Source organism: Ochotona curzoniae, unplaced genomic scaffold (assembly GCF_017591425.1).
Source record: "Ochotona curzoniae isolate NIBS_2020 unplaced genomic scaffold, NIBS_Ocur_1.0 scaffold_1852, whole genome shotgun sequence".
NCBI classification, from domain to species: domain Eukaryota; kingdom Metazoa; phylum Chordata; class Mammalia; order Lagomorpha; family Ochotonidae; genus Ochotona; species Ochotona curzoniae.
The window spans coordinates 18,110,897-18,134,859 of NW_024467087.1; the positions used below are offsets into that span (position 1 = coordinate 18,110,897).

Sequence of the window (23,963 nt, forward strand, 5' to 3'; positions counted from 1 at the left end):
TTTTAAGATTTGTGGGGGCAATGCTATGGCTCAACTGGCTAATCCTCGTTCTGCAAGCACCAGCGTCCCATATAAGTGCCGGTTCAGGTGTCGGTTGCTCTGCTGCCCATTCAAATCCCTGTTTATGGCCTAGGAAAGCAGTCGAGGGCAGCCCAAAGCCTTGGAACTCTGCCTGCATGTGAGACCTAGCCATTGGGGCCATTTGGGGAGTAAACAATTGGATAGAAGATCTTTCTCTGCATTCCTTCTCTCTGTAGATCCCCCTTTCCAATTAAAAAAATTAGCAAATGTTAAAAATAATTAACTGTTGGAAAGGCAGAATCACAGAAATAGAGACAGATCTCCTATCTACTGGTTCATTCCCCAAGTGGTCATACTGGCTAACGCTGTGCCAGGTCAAAGCAAGGAGCCAGCAGCAGGAGTCAGCAGTCAGCAGCCAGGAGCCAGAGGCAAACATGTGGACTATTTTCCTCTGCTTTTCTCAGGCCTCTAATTTGGAGCTGGATCAGAAGTGGAGCAGCCAGTTCAAGGGAAGGAGTCCATAGAGGATGCCAGTGTCGTAGACGGTGGTTTTACCAATTATGGCACTACAACTGCCCATCAGTCAGTTTTCTGTAGCACTAAATAATAGCTTCTGACAAATCAATGAATATAACTACCAGAGGAAAGCTAGCCTAGGAAAAGCAGTAAGAGTAAATACTGCAGATTCATAGTGCTTCTCATGTTATGATGTATTTTCACATTCCTCACTTCATTTGCTTCCCTGAACAATGTTAGAAGGGAAAGTATTATTTTGCTCATTCTAGAGGCATAGAATTTAAAGCTGAGAGATCAAATAGCCTTTCCAAAGTCATGGAACTAGGGACTGCAAAAGGCAGGATTCTAATGTAAAATTTTTGCCTCTAAGCAACGATCATAACACTAAATATAATGCAACATCAGGATTTATAATTTATCATTAGAAAAATGTCTGTAAATTTTTGTGAGAACTCATACACCATTTATCATATAGCAGCACTGTAGTTAGCAACATTTTAGCAATATTCACATAATTATGAATTGTAAAAATCCAAAAATGTTCAGGAAATGTATTTAAGAAAATATCTGTGTTTTTTAAGTTTATTAATACCACAATGAACTTTCCTATCCACTATTTAGTTATCTGGAACAAATATTATTAACCAATTTTTTTATGAGGAAACAGACTCAAGCAGATTCCATAACTTATCTCCAACTGCAGTTTGTCACCTGTAGGAAGCAAACTTGATACCAATATCTGTCTGTTTTAGAAGACTTTGTTCTTTTCTAAAGCATGTGAATAATGAAAAAATATAGCTATTTTGATATAACCTTCTCAGATACTAATTATTTCACACATATAGATTTTGACATATAAGAAAACTCTAAATGAAATTTAAGGTAAAAAAAAAGTATCTCAGGAACGTGGGTTTCGTGGGGGAAAACTTGCTGATAAGTTTGAAATAGATTCATATATTCTGTTTCAAAGGAAACGTGGAAAAGCATCTACTGACAGCTTACTTTCTGTCAAATATTCTGATGAGCTATGAAGACTGAGGGGAGTTTGTAGAATATGAAAGAAACCAGTAGCAAACTCATTCCTTCATTTGTATAAAAAATTATTTAGCATCTAATAGAAAAGTGACACAGGAAAAGAGATTGTATAACCAATAAATTACTTAAATCATTCAGGAGAAGAAGAGATATGCCATTTAAAAATCTCTAATTGCCCAAATTTTCCAGTTTCAAAGTTCCATGTCACCTTAAAAGTATTTGTTAGTAAAATCACTGTTCGATGCTCCCATAAGCAATGTTATTTTCACTCATTCATGGTGTAAAATGAGTGTATCTTGAGTGTCACCATCTGCTCCAATTTTATTTAGTGACACAATCTTATCAAGGCTGCTAATAGGTGGGCAGAGTTTGGCGATAGCTAAACTTCAATGTGACTTCTTGAGCCAATTTACACATTTCAGGAAATATAAGTATTATGATAACATACATATATGCCAAACGTATTTTCCCAATATTCTGTGTATTTGGTCAAGCAAACAAAATACTTGTGAACTGCTCTACCTTCATTTCCTGAGATTTGCAAATCAATCTATAGTGGAATACATAACGGCAATAAGTGTTTTCTGTTTCCATCATCACCCATAATATTTAACCTGACATCACTGTTTTGTTTGTAGAGTTCATTAGAGTAGATATTATTATATAAATATATAATTATTATATATATTATGCAGCATTATTTTATTGTTGTAAAGTATAATTGTCATTCATATTTTATGTTATTAGATAATATAATGCTTCTGTAATATCATTTTTAGTGATATAAAGATTTCAACACACTGTATGTGAACCTCATAACAATCTGTGTCAATATAAATCACACTACCCAGTCTGCCTAATTTTCAATTGCTTTTAAAGGGTTGCAGCTTATTTACACTATTAAAATGTGAATTTCGTTCTATTCAACAAACATTAGCATTTTTCTTCTCGGTGGATGAATATTGAGTTGGGCAACCTGCCAGCTCTCCACCAGAGAACTGGGATCTGGCACTCCTTTCCATGTTCAAAACACATTGAAGCAAGGCTCCTTATTCATGTAGGGCTCACACTCAAAGGCAAACTCAAAGTATCTTCAAACAACATGAGACACCCTGTTCTATGTACTTAAAGAAGGTCAGTAGTTCTTCTCGTGCCAAGGAAAGCACATGATTTAAATTTCAGAATATGATTTCATCTAAAACTTGCAAAAATGTTTTCATTTGACTGGAAAGTTAAAGAAAGGAGGATTGTTGCTCTTGCATATGTTAACTCAATATATTCAGTAACATTAATAAATATATCTCTATGGTCTGTGATGTAATTTTTAAGTTACTAGGCATTCAAATTGTCACTTTTTATTTTTCTAATAAAATGACTTTGCTAAAAAGTAAGTGAAGCATATTTGAAACTGCATGTCAAATAGTAATAAGCAACTAATAAAATGTAAAAAAAAAAGCACCTTGAACATATACAGGAACAGCAGGTATAAACCCTTAATTTAATTACAGCAAATTTATTTTGATTGTCTCTGGAACCCAGCAGGAACAGAAGAGAGGGATTGCATGCAAGAGAACAAAAATATCTCATTTAAGTGCTTAAGGTTCAGTAGATGTAAATTAAGCTCTGTTTAGTTCAATGTTTAGAGGTAAATCATTTGATTTTTCTCTTGTTGCAAAAGACATGTTTCAATATACACCTTGTTCTCACTGTTCTTACTCTTGCACATGCCAATATGAACAAAGAAAAGAGACTGGTCAACTTTAAACATTTGCAACTTCTTGTCCACTTCCCTTTGTATGAACCAGCTCTCCAACCACAGTTCAAAGAGCAGGCAGGTTGTTAGAATTTTGAAGTGACTAGTATAATTAAAGTCGTCAGTCTAGTTGCTTTTTCCTGGTTTTTTTTCTTTTCAAACCAGGGAATAAGGCTTTAGCTTTTTTGCCAACTACATAGGCTGAAATTTTAATGTTTTAGAAATCATCAGTATCACTATTTATTTAAAAGACTTAATTTATTTGAAAGGCAGAGCAAAAGAGATAGAAGAAAGAGAGGTGGACAGAAAGAGGTTTCCATATAACATGGGAGATGTTTCCATATAATGGCTTACTTGTATTTTTCCAAATGATAGCACAGCCAAGGCTAAGCCAATGGGAGACAGGATCCTGGATCTCTCACACACAGCAGTTGAGGCCTAAGCACTTAAACCATCATCCATGCCTTCCCAAGTGTATTAGCAGAAAACTGGAAGACAGAACCTGGGACGCAATATGTAGGTACCAAGCATGGTTTAATCAGATGTGACAAAAAATGCCCACTCCAGTAACATTATCTATTTATTTATTTGCTTATTTTTAAGGATTTATTTACTTTTATTGGAAAGTCAGATATACAAAGAGAAGAAAACACAGAGAGGAAGATATTCCGTCTGCTGATTGACTCCCTAAGCAGCCACAATGGCCAGAGCCGAGCTGATTCGAAGCCAGGAGCCTCTTCCGAGTCTCCCACACAGTTGCAGAGCCTCTAGGCTTTGTGCCCTCCTCGACTGCTTTCCCAGGCCACAAGCAAGGAGCTGGATGGGAAGTGGGGCTGCCAGGATTAGAACCAGCCCCCATATGGGATCCAAGCGAGAATGTAAGGCGAGGACTTTAGCCACTGGGCTACTGTGCCAGGCCCCCAAATAAACAATTTTTAAAAGAGTGTTTTCCAAACCATGTCAGCTCCCACTTCTTCCACTATAAGGCCTTCAAAATAGCCACAGAGATGAAAGTTTCTATCTTTCTATGCAGATAAACAGTTAATGACAACATCTGGCTAAGGGGCAATTAAAGCTAGCACTGTTCTACCATGCTCAATACTTTCACTGTTTTTAATCATCTCCTAAGAAGCTAAATAATGAGCTTTGATAGCGTTGAAGTAGTTATTTAACTTTCCCTAATACCTACCAACATATTTTGTTTAGGAATTTTAACATTTTCATATTTAGGTCTACTTTGAAACCAATTATAAAACAGACTTCACCTGCTATACCAGCAGTATAAAGTGCCAAGAACACTCAGATTTTAAAAGTTCCGTTGTTTTTATAAGAAAATCAAAAGATCAGTGTGTTTCAAAGCAATTTTGCAGATCATCAGGATGAGCTTTTTACACTCTGTTGTATTGAGTCATCTTAAATCCAGTCTTTTTCCCATTTTTGAGTGAGGTCAGAAATCACGCTCTTCATACTCCTTGTCTTCCCTGTTAATCTCTATCTCCTTATCTCAAACTCAGAATTTTAAACTCTATTAATTCTTCTTCTTCTTCTCCTATACCCTAACAATAAACAAGACGTCTCAGTAATATTTAGACACGCCTATGTCTTAAATTTCAGAGAAAATGCCATGCACCAACACATTATTCCCATGTGATGGAATCATTATAGCTTCCTCATGGCTGCAGTGCTGTTTCTCCCTCATTAAGCCCACACAGGAAATCATGGCTAGTCTAATTTCCTTTAAATAATTCTCCCATCATGTCATTCTTCTTTTTGAAAACCAAGATATTTCCCTCTTTGCATGGCTTTTAAGATTTCCCACTGTTGGAAAACTAACTTAGTTGTTCAAGTCAATTTTCTTCATTTCCATCACAATTACTCTGCCTGTACTCTGCTGCCTGTCACCTAAATAGTCTTGAAGGTTCAAGATGGTGATATTGCTTCCACGTGTTATCTTCCTGCCACAGCCTAAAGTGAGTAAATCTTGACTCTCATAGAAGATGCTGTCTGATTTCTTTGTGTCTCTTTTTTGGCACTGAATTTTAATACCATGAGTTCTTCGAATGCTTTCAAATGTTAAACTCTTTTTTTTCTTCTTAATCTAATTGGAAGCTCTTTGAGAGCATGGGTCCCTATTATTTCTTTCATATATGCTATAGAATCCACCATATCATTTTACACTCATCAGATCCTTCAATTCTTATTAGTAAGGAGACTTAAATATTATTGCTGAAGTCTTAAGATGTTACTAGATTACCCAGCAATTAGAAATAAGCATATTTTCCATGCATATTTTGCTCTGTTGGTTAATTTGGCAGGAAAGAAAAAGCTTACTTGTTTTACATAGCCTGCTATATAATAAAAGCTTAATAATTGACATTTTCTTAAACACACTTTGGTGATTTTTGTGATTCTATATGTTGTGCAAATTGACAGTCATTATCCTTCAATGCACAATCGTAGATGAGAGATGCAATGTACCTGATGTAGACCAGTTAGGTCATTATTTTTATTCTTTTTTTTTCCATATCATCCTTTTTTTTTTTCCTGTATCTGAGGTAAGGTGGGAGATAAAGGGAGAAGCCACTCCCAGCCTCCCACCCCAGGTCCCCAAGGTGGGGCAAGCTCTGAGGGCACTGTTCAAGTGATTTTGATAGTTCAACAGTTCTGAATTGCTGTTGATCTCACTGTTCCAAGGTGATGAAATCTCTCCAGAATCCACTGCCTGACATAGTACATCTTAGAGTCTCCTTTTGCCCAGATTTTCACTGCCAACACCTGCCTGGGGTAGTTGATTGATTTGTTCTGTCCTCCGAGGTCCTCCGTTACGGTAACACGTGTCATCTGCAGGTTCCGATGGACTGCCATACCCTCCATGTGCACCTGGATATGCTGGCCACTGCTGCGTCCAAGCCTCTGAGGAGGATCAGCTTTGACACTTGTACTCCACGGTCAGACCATGGAACCTGCGCTTCTCTTCATGGTTGGGGTTCTGAGATCAGCAGTGCAGTGGAGGGATTCCAAAAAAAATTTAGTCTGAGGTGATCCCAGACTTGATTCTTGTGAGTGCTTGCCAGTACAGGGTCTGGCACAGTCCATTGCCCCAATCAGCTTATGCGCATGCTGGTCGTTGCAATTGCTTGGTTAGTTCTGTTTCCAGCCCTGTCTTCCACACAAACCAATGGGTGTTGCAGTCTAGCCTGATTCTTCCCAGCACACATTCGACCCTCACACAAACCAGTGGGAGCTGCAACCTAGTCGGAGTGACCAGCAATAACCCCTACCAGGCCTGCGCCCTGCCCATGGCCTGGTCTGGGCTGCTCCCTATTGTGGTTCTTGCTCTCACCTGCAGGGGCTGTGTCCTTCCAGAGGAGTTTCCCAAGTTCCTCCATCAGAGCCCCTCCCAATGCTGGATCACACGCATGCATACCGGTGGGTCCATGAGCTAGCCCTACTAAGTCCACCTCCTGTTCTGGCATGAGCAGTGGCCTTTCCTGACTGGCCTTCAACCCATTCTGGTTCCTACTGTTGGATGTTTCAGCCCAGCCAAGGCTCGTCGATATCCAGACACAGTTCATACATGGCTCACTAGGGGCAGAGACCTAGCTAGCCTAGTCTGTCCTACATCTACCCTGGTCCTCCAGAGCACCACATGGTGCTGGAGTCTAGCCTGGCTTGGTGCACCCAGTCCTAGTCCACACTTGTGTCAAGGGACACTCCAGCCATATCTAAAATGCAGCCCCACTCTTGCCCCCGCATTCACCATTTGGATCCCCAGTCCAGCCAGGGTGTCATCATAGCTCAACAACCAGACCTGTTCCCAGCCATAGATCATGTGCATGTCAGTGGTTGCTTTGACCCATCTTGGCATAGCCCTCACATGTCTTGGCCTTTGCCTTAGATGCTGTAGCCTACCATTCCTGGCTCATGCAGACCAGTAGGTGTAAGAACCTAGCTTGGCATGACCTGGGTTCCACCCTGATTTCTGTTCTTGCTTGTGAGCTAAGGTTTGCTAGGCCCTACCCGGTCTGCCCCATTCCATAACCAAACCACACATTAGTCAGCCACCGGAGCTACTTTGGAGCTTACCCGATGCCCAGGCCTAGACCATGTGATCATCAGTGAGAGTTGTGATCCACTAGGGGAGTTTCCTGCATTCCCCCACTTGAAGCACTCCCAGACCCAGCTTTCATACATGCCAGTGGGTGTTAAGCCAGTGCCCAGCATAATCTGCTCTTTCATTTTGGCCTTGTATGAGCTGGTGAACATTGCAGCCTGGTCCACCCCACACCCTGTTTTAAGATGCACATTTGGGTGCTGCTGCCTTGATCTGCCCATACTGTTGCTGGTTCTTTTACCTGTGAGTGATGGCAAGTTTCATGTTCACATCTAGCTCAGCCCATTACCACCCTAACTCTTGAGCTAACCAGTGGGACTAGTATTTCCACAGGGTTTGGCCCACACACACACACCCCAGAATTTACCCCCAGACATGGTTCTCTCGTGTGCTGGTTAGTGTCATGGCCCTGCCTAATGTGATCTGTCCCTTGATCCAACATTCTATCAAGTACTAGGATCTGGCCCTGCTAGACAAGCCCCAGCCTTAGCTTTCACATGGAATGGTGTGTGATGGTCAGCATTTTTCCATAACAAGTTCTACACAGGATCACAAGTGGGCTGGTGGATCAATATGACCTATATAGATCATCTGGTGTCTCGCCTCCAAACTCCCAGGTCTCAGTACCCTCACTTACCTTCAAGGAAAAAGTTACCTTATTGTTGGGAGTCCCTCAGGATTGATTCCTCACCCACATGCATAGTGGCCTCAACATGGACATACCTAGGCAATAATTCAACACTCCCAATACCCCAGAGCTTGCCACTGGGTTGTCTGGGCCCAGCTCACTGCATGATCTCAGTGCCTATAGCCATGGGCCCAAGCATGGAATCTGGCCCGGCCTGGGTGCTCCCAGCAGCCAGTGGTTGCTGGAAATTCTGTGTATCCAGACCCAAAGGTAGCACTCTCCTTGTCCCACCTGCCACAGGTTCTTAGTGGTGGGTAGAGCCTAGGCCCGCCTAGATTCCCGCCCAGCGTACTCACCAGGAAGGCAGAATTCTTATTCTCACATCTATCGCACATGCATATTGAAATGCATGGTTTCTAGTCATATGTGAGAGTACTTGAAATAATGCAGAAAATGAAAGTAAGATATAAATCTATTTTAGGATAAATGCCCTGAAATCTATGCACTTTTTTTTCAAGAGATCTTAATATTTCTCACATGAACAGAATTTTTTTTATGTGTTTATTTATAAGAAATGCAGAGCTAAAGAAAGAGATGAAGAGACACAGTTCACTTCATTTCCCAAATGGTCACAGTGGCTGTGGCTCAACCAGGGGCAAAGCCAAGGGGCCAAATCTTCATGAGGTCTCCTATGTGGGTGGTAGGCCCCATTTACATTGGTTATCTTCTGCTGCTTTCCAAGGTTCTTCAGCAGAGAGCTGGATTAGAAGCAGAGCAGCCTGGATTCCAACTAGTTTTTTTGATATGATGCCAGCATCATAGGTGGTGACTTAACCTGCTGTGTCACAATGCTGGCCCCTGTATGATTTTCAAAATCATTTTACTCTGTTAGCTTTGCCTTCAGACCAGAGAAGGTCTCCTCAAGAAGCCATTAAAGTTATCAGGACAATAAGATGCTGGACTCAATGCTGGGCATGTGTTTGCAAGTATGGAATCTCAACTGAACTTGAACTGTGGTTATGCAACAAGGTGGAGGAATCCACCATGAGGGGAGGGTTGTGGGAGGAGTGGGGGAAATCCAAGCACCTATAAAACTGTGTCACATAATACAATGTTATTAACAAAAAAAAAATTCCAAGGATCTCTTTAAGCATTTTAAAGAGTTACACAGGGTGAAATACTCACACGAGTGTACATGCACACACACACACACACACATGCGTGTGTGTGCATATATATATATATATATATATAGAGAGAGAGAGAGACAGAGAGAGAGAGAGAGAGAAACTCTTCTACCCTATTGGTTTGTTCTAAGATATTCACAACAGCCAGCACTGGAGAAACTCAAGCCAAGAGCTTCACCAGGACATCCCCCATGTGTGGCAGGGACCCAAACTCTAAGACCATCTTTCATTGTTTGTCCTAGGCCATTAGCAGCGAGCTGGATCTGAACTGGAGCAGCCAGAATATAACCCAGACTCCATTTAGGAAAGATGCCAGCAAGACAAGTGGCAAGTTTACCCACTATACAATGACACCGCCCTCCAAACAAGCTTTTAATTCGATTTTCCATCAATTTTTGTTAGTACCCTGGTAGAATATTTTCACATTTTTAGTTACAGTCTTAATCATCTACTCTCTGAAGCAAGAAAAAGCTGTAAAATTATTTAAATGCTTGAATGTCTTATATAAAATTTATTCTTTCCTTCAACACACACTCACAAAGTATCTCACATATAGCAGCTATTCAAGCAGATAGAACCTGGCTCCATGTTGCAACTCTCAAGTCTGTACTTTGCGAATTGGCCCAGTCTTAGAATACTCTGATATGTTTCCCTTCTAATTCACTGAGATTTTTTTGCTCTAGACTTTTGCTTATCTTACCTTACCTAAAAGTACAAGACAAACCAATTCTGTTCGTTTTCCTGCAAATCAATTCATCAAATATATAAAAGCGCTCCCATCCCACCCTACAATATCACTCTTGACGTGTCATGCCACCTTAACAACTACCTTAGCTTCTTAAATGTATGATTTCAAATCTCCTAGCCATCCTGCTTTTTCTACTCTAAATATTTTCCAGTATTGTTCTCACCAAACTTCTACACTCAAGGTCCATATTGTGCAACAAACACATTTACCAATATAAAACACATAGAAAACATGAAAGTTTTAAAAAGTTCATGTAAAACTTTAAGGATTTATTTTGGTGCAAATGTCTTTGAAGTCTGTATAATCTTGCAGGGCATGTATATCCACAAACTTTTTGAAGACCCTTTGTATATTATAAACCCAAACATCAACTGTGAGGATACATATAATGCCTGAAGTTTAATAAAATTGAAGACTTCAATAAAGATCTTAATTAAATTATTTGAAGTATGTAAGGTCTAACTAAACTTCAAGTTAAGGAAAGGAAAACTAAAAACCTTCAGTGTCCAATGGGGAGCAGGAAGCAATCTATGTAGTCTTGCAAAAGTAGTCTTCAGGTGCATTTAAAGCGCCTTAAGTTGGATGTTTTTAAATGCAGCACTTCTCATATATAATTTGACTCACTATTAAGAATAAATTGTCACTTGATTCATTTTATGTACTGCATTCCTACTATAGTAGTCTAAGGCCAAATCTCTCTTAGTATTTATTAGACAAAATTCTCAAATTCTATAATGTAAGTTTGTAAGTGCGAGCTTCTATCATTTGCATTTTATACCTACATATTTTAAATATGGAAATGCAGTACATATCATCACTAAATATAACTTTGCTAAATTTGGAAGATTGCCTCAATCTATTGACATATTTGAATTATGTTATGTATTAGTCATTTTGCTTCCCAGCTTAATTTCATGTATAAGTTCAATAAATATTCTTTTTATATTCTTACTATAAAAGGCCATAGTGAAAGAGGGACTTAGAAAACTTCCAAGCCATAAACTGAGACTATATAGCATAACTGAGACAATATGGTTAACTGTTTAAGAATGTTCACTCCAAGCTACACTATTGGGTTCACATAAAATCCTCACCATGTTCCTAACAGTGTAAATTTGGAAAATTCTGTACCTGAGATTCTTTGTCAATGAAATTGGGCTGAATATATATTTTCATAGAATTGTTTTAAAGAACTCAGATAATGTACTATATATGTGGTGTTTGGTGTATGTTCACTAAATGTCTCAATGTTTTCAGGAGTGCAAGCCCATTCATTATTGTTGTACAGTTTAGTGACCTAGTCATTGTCCAGATCCAACCAATTCTACAAGTCTGGGGAACACGTGATGAGATGTATTGGTTTGATTTGGAATCTCAGTTATGACACTATTTTACTTTTTTGAAACTTCAGTGTCCTCCTTTGTAAAATTCAAAGACTGTCCAAAAACTTGTTCTGAACCATCGATTATTCACAAATGGAGATACCATCCTTAAATCTATGGCATATTATATAATAAGTTATATACTTAACAATAAATATAGTATTATATAATATATGCATAGTTCTTGACATATAGAAGTTACCTAATATGTTTTTGGTGAGAGAGTTCAGCCTACTTGCTTGATCCTTCCATTTCATTTGTCACAAGAGAATGGTAGTTCACTGAAGGTAAAGACTTTGTTTCATTAAACTTTGTTTCCCCTTCCTTTTAATGTCTTCTTACTACATAAGTGCCATTTAATGAATCCTTATTGTCTAAATACAACCATTAAGTACTAATAATCCTTTACAACATATCACATTTCCCTAGCATCTAGCACACTTTTCTTCATTTTTTGCTATAAGAGTTTTAGTGAGCAATTCAAATGCAGGCACCATAGCTCCATAGCTGTTCTCTTTGAGGAAATAAAATGAAGCAATTGTTTCTTCTTAAATTATGTTCCAGAGAACAGTAAGAACAGTATAATAAGGTCTCCCTGAAACAAATTTGGACACAGGCAAAATCAATATTCTGTATTCTACCCCATCTTCATTTTAACATATTATAACAATTTTCTTCCTGTCAGCTACCCTCTTCTTCATGTCTGTGCTCTAAGCAACCTTTTGTATCTTTGAATCTATTAATCTCTATGAAAACAAGTCAATAATACTGTAATCTATTTTTATGCATTTATATTTCAAGAGTCCTTTGGGGAGAAGAATCCCTCAAATAATTTCTAAGGATAATACAGTATTGCGGCGCTTAAAGGGAAAGAATTGCACAGAAATATTGGAAGTTTCCTTTTTGTATCCTACACACTTCAAAACTTCTTACTCTGCTTGACATCAGTCTCTCATAGAATTATAAGCTTTTTTTTATTTCAAGCTTCTTAACTAAACTTGACTCCACCTTGCTATTTTATAGCCTCTTTTCAATTAACTTCAAGTGGATTTTAAAAATAAAATTCAAAAACTGGATCTTTCGTTTAGCAGTTAAGATGCCCACTAAGATGTTCCTATCCCATACTGAAGTATCTGGCTGGATTCATTACTCAGCTCGACTCCATCTAATGTGGACTTTGAGCAGCAGCAATTAATGCTCAAGTAATTTTGTTCCTTCCACCCACATTGGAGATCTGGATTGAATGCCCAGCTCCTGACTTCATTCCAATCCAATATTAGCTATTATGGATATTTATAGAGAGAAACAGAGGATGAGAGCCATTTTGTTTCCTTTCCTGTCTCTCAAATGTAAATAAATAGATAGAAAAATAATAAAAATCAATGAGTTAAGATTCGGAAAATGAACTTAGTATCAATAGACAATTGGAAAAGTTGATATAGTGGTTTTTATTAAGTATTACATGAAGTGAATTCAAAAGTCTGTGCAATATGGAGTTGCAAGAAAAGTTTTAGAACAAAGGCTTTGAAAATGCATGAATATTTTTCTCATAGTATTCATTCTATACGGGCTTCATGAAAAGCTCTCATATTTATCTTGGTCCTTTATTTTTAAAAGATGTATTTATTTGTTCATTCACTCATTCTCTTGATAGTGGTATAGACAGAAGAGGCAGAGAGCTGCGTCAACCCTTAAATGGCTACAACAGCTAGGACTGTGCCAGGCTACAAAGTAGGACTTAGGAGCCTCATCTAGATTTCACAGACACACAGCAAAGATCCAGCACTTGGGCCATTCTTCACCGTTCACACCACTGCTTACAGTGTCAACATACCATGTCAGAGACCCTGCTGCTTTGGTTGGGATAAAATTCTCTTCTTTTGTCCTGAGAAGCCAGCAAAAGACAGCCAAAGTGCCTGGGCCCTGGCACACACATATAAGACCCAAACAGAATTCCTAGCTTCTGGCTTTGCCTAGCTTGGCCAAGGCTTTTGAGGCCTTGTTCTTATTTTTACTTTTTTTTTGGGGGGGGGGGGGTTGGGGTTGTGCCATGAATCAGCAGATGAGCATTCTTTCTCTCTCTGTCTCCCCCGTCACACAAAACCAAGATTTTAAATACATCATTTTAAAAGTATACAATGAGAGTACATAAATAAGCCTTCAAGATATTGTTATATTTTATTTTTTAATTTTTCTAAAATGTTTATTTTTATTGGAAAGGCAGAGAGAAGGACAGACCAAGAGAAAGATCTTCTGTCCCCTGGTAAACTCTCCAAGTAGTTGCAATGGCCAGAGCTGAGCCAATTAGAAGCCAGGAACCAGGAGCTTCCTCTGGGTCTTCCATGCAGGTGCAGGATCCCCACCTTTGGGCCATCCTCCTCTGCTTTCCCAGGCCACAAGCAGGGAGCTGGAAGGGAAGTGAAGCGGTCTGAACACAAACTGGCACCCACATGGGATCCCAGCCCATGCAATGTGAGAATTTATCCACTAGGCTATTGTGCCGGGTGCTAGAGCATTACATTTTCTCAGCAAGTTTTTGATAGAGTTTATTTGTTCACTCATTTAAAAAATGTTCTAAGCACTATGCTAGGTGTGACGACCTGCATTTATAATTTTTAAAATGATGCAATCTTAAAGGGCTTTGCAGTTAGTTCAGAAAAAAAAGAGAAACTTATATTGGAAGTATGTACATATTACACAAAAATGTTATTGTTCAACCTACCTGAAAATGCCATACAAGGTACAGTAGTGAAGGGAGTACTTGATATAAGACTTGAAGAGTCCAGCTGTCAAGCAGAGACAGAGAGGTGGTGGACAACTGTCTGCTGGGATGCCCGATAGTCATTTCAGTTACAATCTCTGATAAAATCTAAAGAAGCATTGATACGTGTTGCTGGATTACAAGCAGGCCAATGAACTTGAGAAATGCAAATGCTCTAACTTGCTAAGCAATCATAATAAATAGGGTAATTCTTCCATATGAAAAGTGAAGTTTAAAGATCAATTAAATTGCTTAAGGATCCGTATATTATTTTTTTTTCTTTCTGAAAAAGTCCATGTTACCAGCTACTTTGCTCCAACAATATGGTAACATTGCATCTCTAAAATTGAGAGACTTGGTAAGTATTCTCTGCCAGATGAAACAGCAGCACACTTTCTCATTAGCACAGTATTTGCAGTATCTGCAGGCAAAACCACACATTAAGAAGCACATTCAAAGGCCACCATTGTGGCCCAACAGGTTGTGGGACAACGGGTTTTATCAGTGCTTGCAACATCGGCATTCTTCTTGGAGGGCTGGTTTGTTTTCTGGATGCTCTGCTTCCAATCCAGCACCCTATTAAAATGTGCCTGGAAAAGCAGTTGAAGCTGGTCCAAGTACCCAGACCCCTGCCACCCATGTGTGAGACCTGGAAGAAGTTCCTTGTCCCGGCTTTGGCCTGGCACAGCCACAGCCATGCTAGCCATCCCTCTAGCCTTTCCTCACTCCCTCTCTCCTCTCCCTAGTTGAGTTTTTAGAAACTCTCATAAAAAGGAAGCATGTTCAGAACAATTCTAATGTTCTTGGACAGTATTCCCTTCAAACACTTACGTCCCAACAGAACAGGGCATAGATTTGTTCTAGAAAATAATTTTTAAAAAGTTAATGAGCATTTCCAGGAAGGTAGGTTATCCATGCAAGGTTTGATACATATTATTAATTCCTTTTTGCATTTCCTGTGATAACATGAGCTACAAAACATTCCCCACTCTGTAAAAGTTACTGACTGAGTCACTCCGCTGCCAGAGGTCATTCTGAATTGATGCCTGAGTTTTGAAAGATAACTGTCAAGAAAAATGTCTTTAGACATTTTACTTCATAGATATTGAACCATGTTTTGAAAGCAATTCTTCAATGAGGCCACACTAGCTCCTGATAGTAAAATCATATCATCCACAATATATATGAACAATAAGCTTCTTCCATACAAAAACAAGTACAGGAAGACTCAGTCTATCTGAAAGTGATACTAATGTGCTTATTTGTATATTTATGATACCAGCAGCTCAAATGCAACACTATTTGATTCACTTGAAACAATAGTCTTTCTGTTTTCTCTAATCATTGTGTACTACTAAAATGCCCATTTTAGGTAAGCATAAAATCCTAAGCTTCTACTTTAAACAAATCTACCCTGTCATATCTCATATCTCTCTTTTGATTAAAAGTGATAAATCACAGCTGGAAAGAGTCTTACTTTATTTGAGATACATGTTTCTCCAGCTGAAAGGGAGCATGGTTAACAGTACAGGACTATGCTTCTACTCTGTGTAATGCTTCCTGGACTGTTTTTCAGGAATAGAAGGGTTAACCATTTGAAAGATGGAGTATGTTATGTTGTGGTCCAGAGAGAACTATGATTGACACTGGTGACTAAGAAACAATGTGATGAACATTAAAAAGGTCAATTAAGGATTATTTGCCAGAATAATGTTTAAGCTTCTAATACAGCAAGAAACAAGGATCCCCTGGTTGTGAATTATCATTAATTATTCAGAAAATATTAGCTGACTACATCTATGAGGTGCAAGGCACAGGAGACACTGTGCAAAAATCTCCACATATATGATGGGATGAGAAATCTGGTCTACCCCAGAATCTACCCTAGGGAATATCTTAGACTTTCCCAAAGAAAGTGACAGTTCATTTAATTTCTCAGTGGTATGAAATTGGCAAACTAAGGTGCTAGGTGGGAAGACACACAGGCAGGAAGAACTCTGTGGCAGGGGGTGGGGGAAGCATGCAAAAAAAAAAAGAAAAAAAAAACAAAGATTCTGAGGCACGTAGTCACATAACATGATTGAGAAAGCTAAAAAGGGATGTGTGTCTAAAGTACAAAAATAATGCAAAGTATGGTAAGAGAACATACGTCATAGCATCCTGAGCCCTGCAGGCTGTTTTAAGGATTTTTAGTCATTATCCTAAGATAATAGATAAACATTAGTTTGTTTAAACCAGTTCAGTGACATTGGCAGATTTGCATTTTGAAAATATGTTTCCTTGTGGAGTTTGGTGAACTGGATGGACAAACGCCAAGAGTAGTTTTAAGAAAAACACTTAAAAGGGCATCAGAGCTGCCCCATCAAAACCAAATAATGGTTCAACAGACCCAATGTCCATAGAAATACTGAAAATTGACTAGGGTTGATGAATGTTAGAAGATGGGATATTGGACCCAAATATAAGGAGAGATGTATATAATGGATAATTTTTAGGATTCTTTATACAGTTGTGTATGGATGGTGGTGCTCTTAATACAGGTGCCAGTAAAAGTTCAGGGGGAATAGAGGTTGAAAATAAGATCTTGGACTTATACGTGTTTAATCTGAAGTTCTGTTTTGATATGCAATGTGTGATGTAGAAAGTTGGAAACATAGGATTTGGATAAAATTAGGAGGTAGTGGGATGTTAGGGTAGCTCTGAAAGGGTAGGGTCAATAATAATCAGGAATCTAACCAATTAACACTCTGTAGGACATGGGACATAATGATTTCTATTTTGTAGGAATAATCCCATGAAAGTCTTCCTTTGTGTGCCAATCTTAAAACACAGCATGATCCAAATCCTTATATAAGTCACTTGAATCCAACTATCAACATGTGTGCAGCATCCTAAACATAAGAGATTGATTCTCAGTTTGGAGTATGCATTTAGAGTGATGGCTAATAGCAGTGGAATCTCAAATCTGGTTATGTTCTTGAATAAACACTTCAAAACAGACCCATCATGATCTACTGGCACACTGTTAAGTTACTGATATCATATTCATATTAAATCTTCATGTTGGCAACAGGATAGATATTGATAAACTGTATGCACTTATACAAGTGCAAAATATTATACATGTATATTTGTGGTTTCTAGATTTTAGTGATGGTGAATAAATATATTTTTTACTACAGGAGACACTCAGAAATCCTCATTTACAAAACTACCAAGTTATCTTTATAAAGTTAACTTAGGAAATGTAGGAAAAGCAGTTAGGGCCTGATACACATTCATCAAGCTCTTGTAATCCGTTAGAGACTCTTCTCAGCTGTGCAAATATCTGAACTTATTGAACCATCAAAACAATGTCATGACATATTGCTACATTTTATAGAAAATGCAATAAATACAAAGGAGTATAACAGACTCAGATCCAAGACCCGTAATACCTGGAACCAGAACCTGAATCAGGTGATCCAGTGTCAGGGTCTTATCCACTACACTGAAGTAGTCCACATAACACACTTAAAGAGTACTGACTCCAGCCTTCTCCAACACAGTCTTTTCTCTTAGGGAGGCCGAAGAAGGATGAGGCATATATTACGGGGTTACACAGTCAGAATTTTCACATTCTCTGTAATTCTGCTTCAAGCAAATGCTATAATGTAAAGCGTTCCTTTCTTATCTCATCCAACTGCATCTGCCTTAAGCATTGCCTGCATGGAGAGAAACAGAGCCTACCAAATTTTATCAGTTTGTGCGTCATGAAGTTTGAGAAATCCTCCCATTCCACTACGAGCCAGGGCCACAGCTGCTTATCTTAGTACACTCGACAAGGTCACACTTTGAAATGGTATGACTGTATCATAATTAGAGATTAAGTGAAAATCTATTATATTTAATCATGCAAAGCTAGTTTGTTTGGGGTCTGTTATAAAAAAATCACTATACTATTAGCCATATATTATTTGAAAACAAACCTAACAAATTGACATTTTAATATCTGCTGTCTTGTATTTATACTTGTTGCAAGACATGATGCAAGGGTGCATACACAAACATAAAGAAAATGTCACCAAATATTTTTAAGAACCTTTATATGTACATATTTTAATATATTATATATGGCTTTGAAATTTTCCTTTATAGATAGATGTCACTACATGTGAAAATCATCTCTAATTTGTGAAATCTATAGTTTTAAAGTCACATCTATATCCCTGTAGAAAAGTAGGCAAAATCAAATTTCAGAACCAATCCACAGTTTAACCTGGGTTTCCCTGAAGTGGAAGCAATCAGATGTAAGAAGACATTTAAAAGTGCAAATTCATATAAATAATTTCATATCTTTCAATATCATTGCCTCCAGTGTGGAAGTTATTGGCACAAATTTAAGGAAAGAGAACAGAAACATCTGAAAATAGAATTACATGCAATATGTTTCAGGGATAATACTCTAAATGAAATTAAAACAATTCATTTATTAAAACAAAAGGGGAGAGTCATGTATCAAAAGTATTCAATAGTGTTTTTACCAAAACATTTTTTTAAAAATTTGGGGTTGGAGTTGGAGCATACCAGTAATGCCGACATCTCTGATGTCTATATGCCATACGGGAACCAAGTTTGGAGTGTTCCACTTCCTACTAAGCTGCCTGCTAATAGGCAAAGCAGTGGAAATTAGTTCAAGTGTCTGTGCCCTGCCACCCACGTGGAAGACCCAGATGATGCTCCTGGCTCCTGGACCGAGATGGCCTAGCCCTGGCAGTTGCACCATCTTAGGAGACAAACAGTGGCCAAGGGATCTCTTCTTCTGTCCCTCTCTCTCCAGTGTGTCTTTCAAATAAATGCCTCTCAAAAGAAAAATTTAAAACAAAAAACTAAATGTGAATCAATATTATTTTCTGACAAACATTAATTAAAAGGAATTCATAAAATGAAACTCATGTCTCAGAGATTGTAATTTTGTGTGCAATATCATATGCGAAGTGTTTTTTTACATTATTTACATTCTGTATTTACTCACATATTCTAGGAATCCCTGCTACATTTTAGTAGTACACAAGACACAGCATCTATGAAATTTTTGCAATTGGAGCAATATACACAATTTCAATGATGTATATGCAGGAAAAAATATATTTCTTGGGGAATACAGAGTAGTTCTAGCCTCAAAAGCATTGTTGTTAGGAATTCTAATCCTACTATGATCATGGGAGGGTTGCTACCAGTTATGAGCCTTGATTTTCTTATTTATTTTTATTTATTCATATATATATATGAATAAATATATACCCTTTATGTTTATGATACAGTTTCATAGGCTCTGGGATTTCTCCTTTCTCCCTTCCCAAATCCCCTCTCCACACTGTTTCCCCTTTATTATTACAATAGTACAGTCCTTCATTTATTTGAAGGGCACAGTAACAAAAAGAGAAGTGTCTTCCATAGGCTGGTTCATTCTCAAGAAGTCTGCTGTAGCTGGGGCTGTGCCAGAATGAAGCAAGGAACCAGGAAATTGATTGGATGTCTCTTGAGGGTGACAGGGAGTGACCCAATACTTGACCTAGCAAATGCTGCCCTCCCCAAGCGCACAGAAGCTGGAAGCTGGGTCAGAAGAAGAGGTAACACTCAACTGCAAGAGCACCCAAATGGGATGCAGGCATTCCAAGTGGCTCTAGCCACATTCTGCATTTTAAAATATGGCAATAAAAAGCAAGCTAACTTAGGAAGTTACTGTGAAACTGAATTTCCATAAGTCACTCAGCATCTGAGAGTTTAGCACAACTGTCCTGTCCATGACTCGGCGATTCAGAAAAATATGTTCACACGCCATTTAGTTTACAAGTGTATGGGTATATCCAGCCTATTTTGTTATATGCACACGTATAACTCAATAGGCTGATACATTCCAAAATGTTCAGCCTACTCCATTCTATCACAACACTAAAAACTATGCAATGAATTCTTATGCAATACCAATATGTAGAAGTCAGAATTTAAGGACAAGAAAAGCTTACCATTGGTCTTAAAGGAACTTCCGGTTACTTTTTCTCTAACAATCTCATTTCTCGTTATCAACTCTTGTTTTGGTGTCAGACTACTTTCTACCCAGCATCATCGCTGGCTGTTAATGCAGCATTAAAGATTGGGGGGGGGTACTAAAAGGGGAGTAAAGGGAATGCTGCAGCTGAGTGGGAGTAACAGGAAAGATCCACGATTCATGTGCTTAGTATCTACACTTGGGGTAAGTTTGCATAAAAGGCCAAGGGAAAGCAGAGAAAAGTGGCCACAAAGTGGTGACCATGGTCTCCTCTGCCTCGTTATTTATTCTGTACTGTCAACCCTCAAGCAACCACTTCACAAAAACTTTTTGCGGCAGAAAGCTGGGGAGTATGCAGCACTTCTATCAGCCAGCTGCCTCTGCCCAGCCCACTGTAGAACTCTGTAACTAAATTTCCTGTGTGGGCTACAGAGCCCTGTTCCGGCAGAAAACGAAGAATATCAACCTTTCTACCACACTCTATTCTCAACCTCTGCCTATGTCATTCCTTACAAAAAGTCCCTTACCTGCTCTGTACTAACCCTGTCCATCACACAGGATTCAGTCCCGGGCACCCAACAGGCCTGGACTGAAATTGTGCTGTTTCCTCTTCCTAAGAGTGAGGACTGAGGACTGAGGCGCCCCTCCCCTGGATTCCTCCCTCCACCTCCCAGGGTTCAGAGGTTCAGGAAAAGTCTGTCTTCAAGGCCCCTCCCCTGTTCCAGGAGGGCGCCCCCCCAGGGGCTCGGGCCGCCCTCCACCAGGACCCCACCGCGAGCAGAACGTGGGACCGGAGGCTACATCTGGAGTGCGTTCCTGGGGATCCCAGCCCTGGAGCCCAGACACCTCTACTGTGTTGCGAACTGTTTACAACCCAAGCAGAGACCCAAGCCTGGAGGACACAGACCTGACCCGGAGGGGTCTACCTGCCCCTGCCAAACAGCCTCGGCCCCTGCCAAGTTCATCCCCAGGGGAGCCCCAGAACTGCGCCCAAGTGCACTTTGCTTTCTCCCCACCCATCACGACCAGGGCTCTTCCCAGGCCCGCGTTCAAGTGACATTTCGGGTTTCCCTGGCCCAGGGCTGCGGGGGCTCCTCCGGCGCCGGGCGAGCGCGCAGCCCCACGTGCCCAGTCCGGGCGTCCCGCAGCGCCGGCTGTCTGGGCACCTCCCCCGCGGCTCCCTTCCCCGCCGCCCTCTCCAGGCCCGCCCGCGCCTCTCGCCCCACCGCGGCCCGCTCGGCCCGCCCTCCCGCAGCCTCCGCCCCCGGCACGAGGGCCCCCGGGGCGGCCTCGCCGCACGCTGACTTGGCTCGGGCTGCTCCGCCGGCCGCACTTCCCGCCCTCGCCCGGGTCCGCGCGGCCGCCGCTCACCGCCCTCTCGCCGCGCTCCGCCGCCGCTCCGCCGCCAGCCGCGCGTCCTCGCGGGGCCCCGCCGCCTGCCCTTCGGCCGCCCGGACGCTGTCGCCTCGCCGCGCCGTCCAGTCGCCCGGCTCCTGAGACCCCGCGCGCTCGGCGAACGCACAGGCGCCGCCATCCCCGCCGTCGCCACGGCCAACTCGGGTGCCACGCGCCGCCGCCGTCGCCGCGCCGCCACCGCCACCAGCGCCACCGCCACCCGCGCCACCGCCACCCGCGCCACCGCCACCCGCGCCACCGCCACCCGCCAGCCGCCCACCATGGCCCCGCAGCCCACAGGTAGCAGGAAGCGGAGAGCGTCGTCGGAACCAGCGTTCGTTGGGGCGGACAGAGAGGAGCGCCTGCTGCCCAAGAAGCAGAAGGTACCGGAGACGCGTCGCTCGCTGGTGCACTACCTGAAGGAGCGAGAGGTGGGGGCGCGGGAGCGCGCGGTGCTGTCGGGCTTCGAGGGCGAGTTGAGCAGCCACGCGGTGCGGAGCCTGCCCGAGTTGCTGAAGGAGAAGCCCGTGGTCCTGGGCACACTCAATAAAGTGTTCGCATCAAAGTGGCTGAACGCCAGGCAGGTGGTGTGCGGCACCAAGTGCAACACGCTCTTCGTGGTGGACGTGCACTCGGGCCACATGTCGCGCCTCCCGCTGTTGCGGGACATGATGCCAGAGCTGGCCCCGGCTCAGCAGAACTGTGGCATTCATGCCATTGAGCTGAACCCCTCTAAGACCCTTTTGGCCACCGGAGGCGAGAATCCCAATAGCCTGGCCATCTACCAGCTGCCCACCCTGGACCCTGTGTGCCTGGGCGACCAAGAAGGCCACAGGGACTGGATCTTTGCTATTGCCTGGATAAATGACACTGTGCTTGTGACTGGTTCCCGTGATGGCACGGTGGCTCTGTGGCGGTTGGATCCTAAAATGTTAAATGATTGTGTTGCCCGGAACAAGCACCGGGGCCTTCCCATGTACTCCCATATCTTCCCAAGGGACATGGAAGCCATCCCTAGGGCCAGCATTAACCCCGGGAATCGCAAGGTGCGTGCCCTGGCCTTCAGCCGCAGGTTCGAGGAGCTGGGGTCCGTTTCCCTGGATGGCTATTTCCACCTGTGGAAGCCTCGCAGCTTCCTCTCCAGGCTGCTGTCCATCCGGCTGCCCTACTTCCGAGAAAACGTGTGCCTGACCTACTGCGATGAGTTGTCCCTGTATGCTGTTGGCTCGCAAGCCCACGTCTCCTTTGTGGACCCGCGCCAGGCACACCACAACATCCGGCCCCTGTGCTCCCGGGAAGGGGGTACCGGAGTGCGTTCCCTGAGCTTCTACCAGCACATCATCACCGTGGGGACGGGCCACGGCTCCCTGCTCTTCTATGATGTCCGAGCTCAGAAGTTCCTGGAGGAGCGAGAGAAGGATGTGCCGAATTCCTCTCCAGGCACTGCCCGGAAGAAGCTCAAGCTCACCTGCGGCAGAGGCTGGCTCAAGCACGATGGCCCCTGGGTCAACTACTACGGTGGAGTGGATGAATTCCCCAATGCGCTCTACACCCACTGCTACAACTGGCAGGAGATGAAGCTCTTCGTGGCTGGGGGGCCTCTCCCTTCTGGTCTCCATGGGAACTATGCGGGACTGTGGAGCTAAGGATGGCCGCGTAAAGTACACAGATTTGCTTTTCAGATATGTTTCTTTCCTCAACTCATCTTTGGGCTTTCACTGCTGTGTGGCTTTATTCTTGCACATGGAGTGCGTTTGAGCTTTCCTGTGCTTGGTGTGTAATTAGGCAGAGAGAGAGAGAGCAAGAGAAGAGAAAAGGTGGGGGGATGGGGGGAGCAGAGGAGAGTCAGCGATAACACTCTCCTAAGCAAACAAATCTAGGCTTTAAAGATTCTGCTGCCTAACGCAATAGTGCTGTTTCTGTCTTCTGAAAGACTGATGTTATCTAAAACCTTAATTATGTTCTTTGAGTTATTTAGTTAAGGTCTTGCTTTAAGATTATGTACTAATGTTCCTCACTAGAATTTGATACTTAACTTTTTACTGATATTTTAATATTCAATAGTATATTCAGATATTGTTCACAATATAGATGTATGGCATATAGGGAAACTCCTGAAAAAGTGTCTTTGGAGCAGATTTGAGGAACTGTCCATCGTTTGAAATCCTGCATCAATCCGAAACTGCAGTTCAAGTTCTACATTGACTCCATTTGAGGACTTGTTCATTTGGATGTGGGAATCTGAATGTATGTTAATTGTGAATCATTAGTGGGTATAATTCTTTGAAAATACGTTGTTTTTGTTGTGAAATGTTATAATGCTCATACTATTAACGCATATAGGCTATTGTTTAACACTTTCAGTTATCCAGTTAGTATCACTATCTGCAGG

The 23,963-nt window shown here is 41.4% G+C and overlaps 1 protein-coding gene across 1 annotated transcript; it reads left to right on the top strand.

The window, feature by feature from the left end:
* Positions 1 to 21,852: 21,852 nt before the first annotated feature.
* Positions 21,853 to 23,217, top strand: LOC121169476 (DDB1- and CUL4-associated factor 12-like protein 2). Its single transcript, XM_041000067.1, has one exon. It carries the CDS (start codon positions 21,853 to 21,855, stop codon positions 23,215 to 23,217), a length of 1,365 nt encoding a protein of 454 aa, XP_040856001.1.
* The last annotated feature ends 746 nt before the right edge of the window (positions 23,218 to 23,963 follow it).

Coding starts and splice junctions, on each gene's coding strand:
- LOC121169476 (XM_041000067.1), top strand. CDS start 21,853: ATGGCCCCGCAGCCCACAGGTAGCAGGAAGCGGAGAGCGTCGTCGGAA.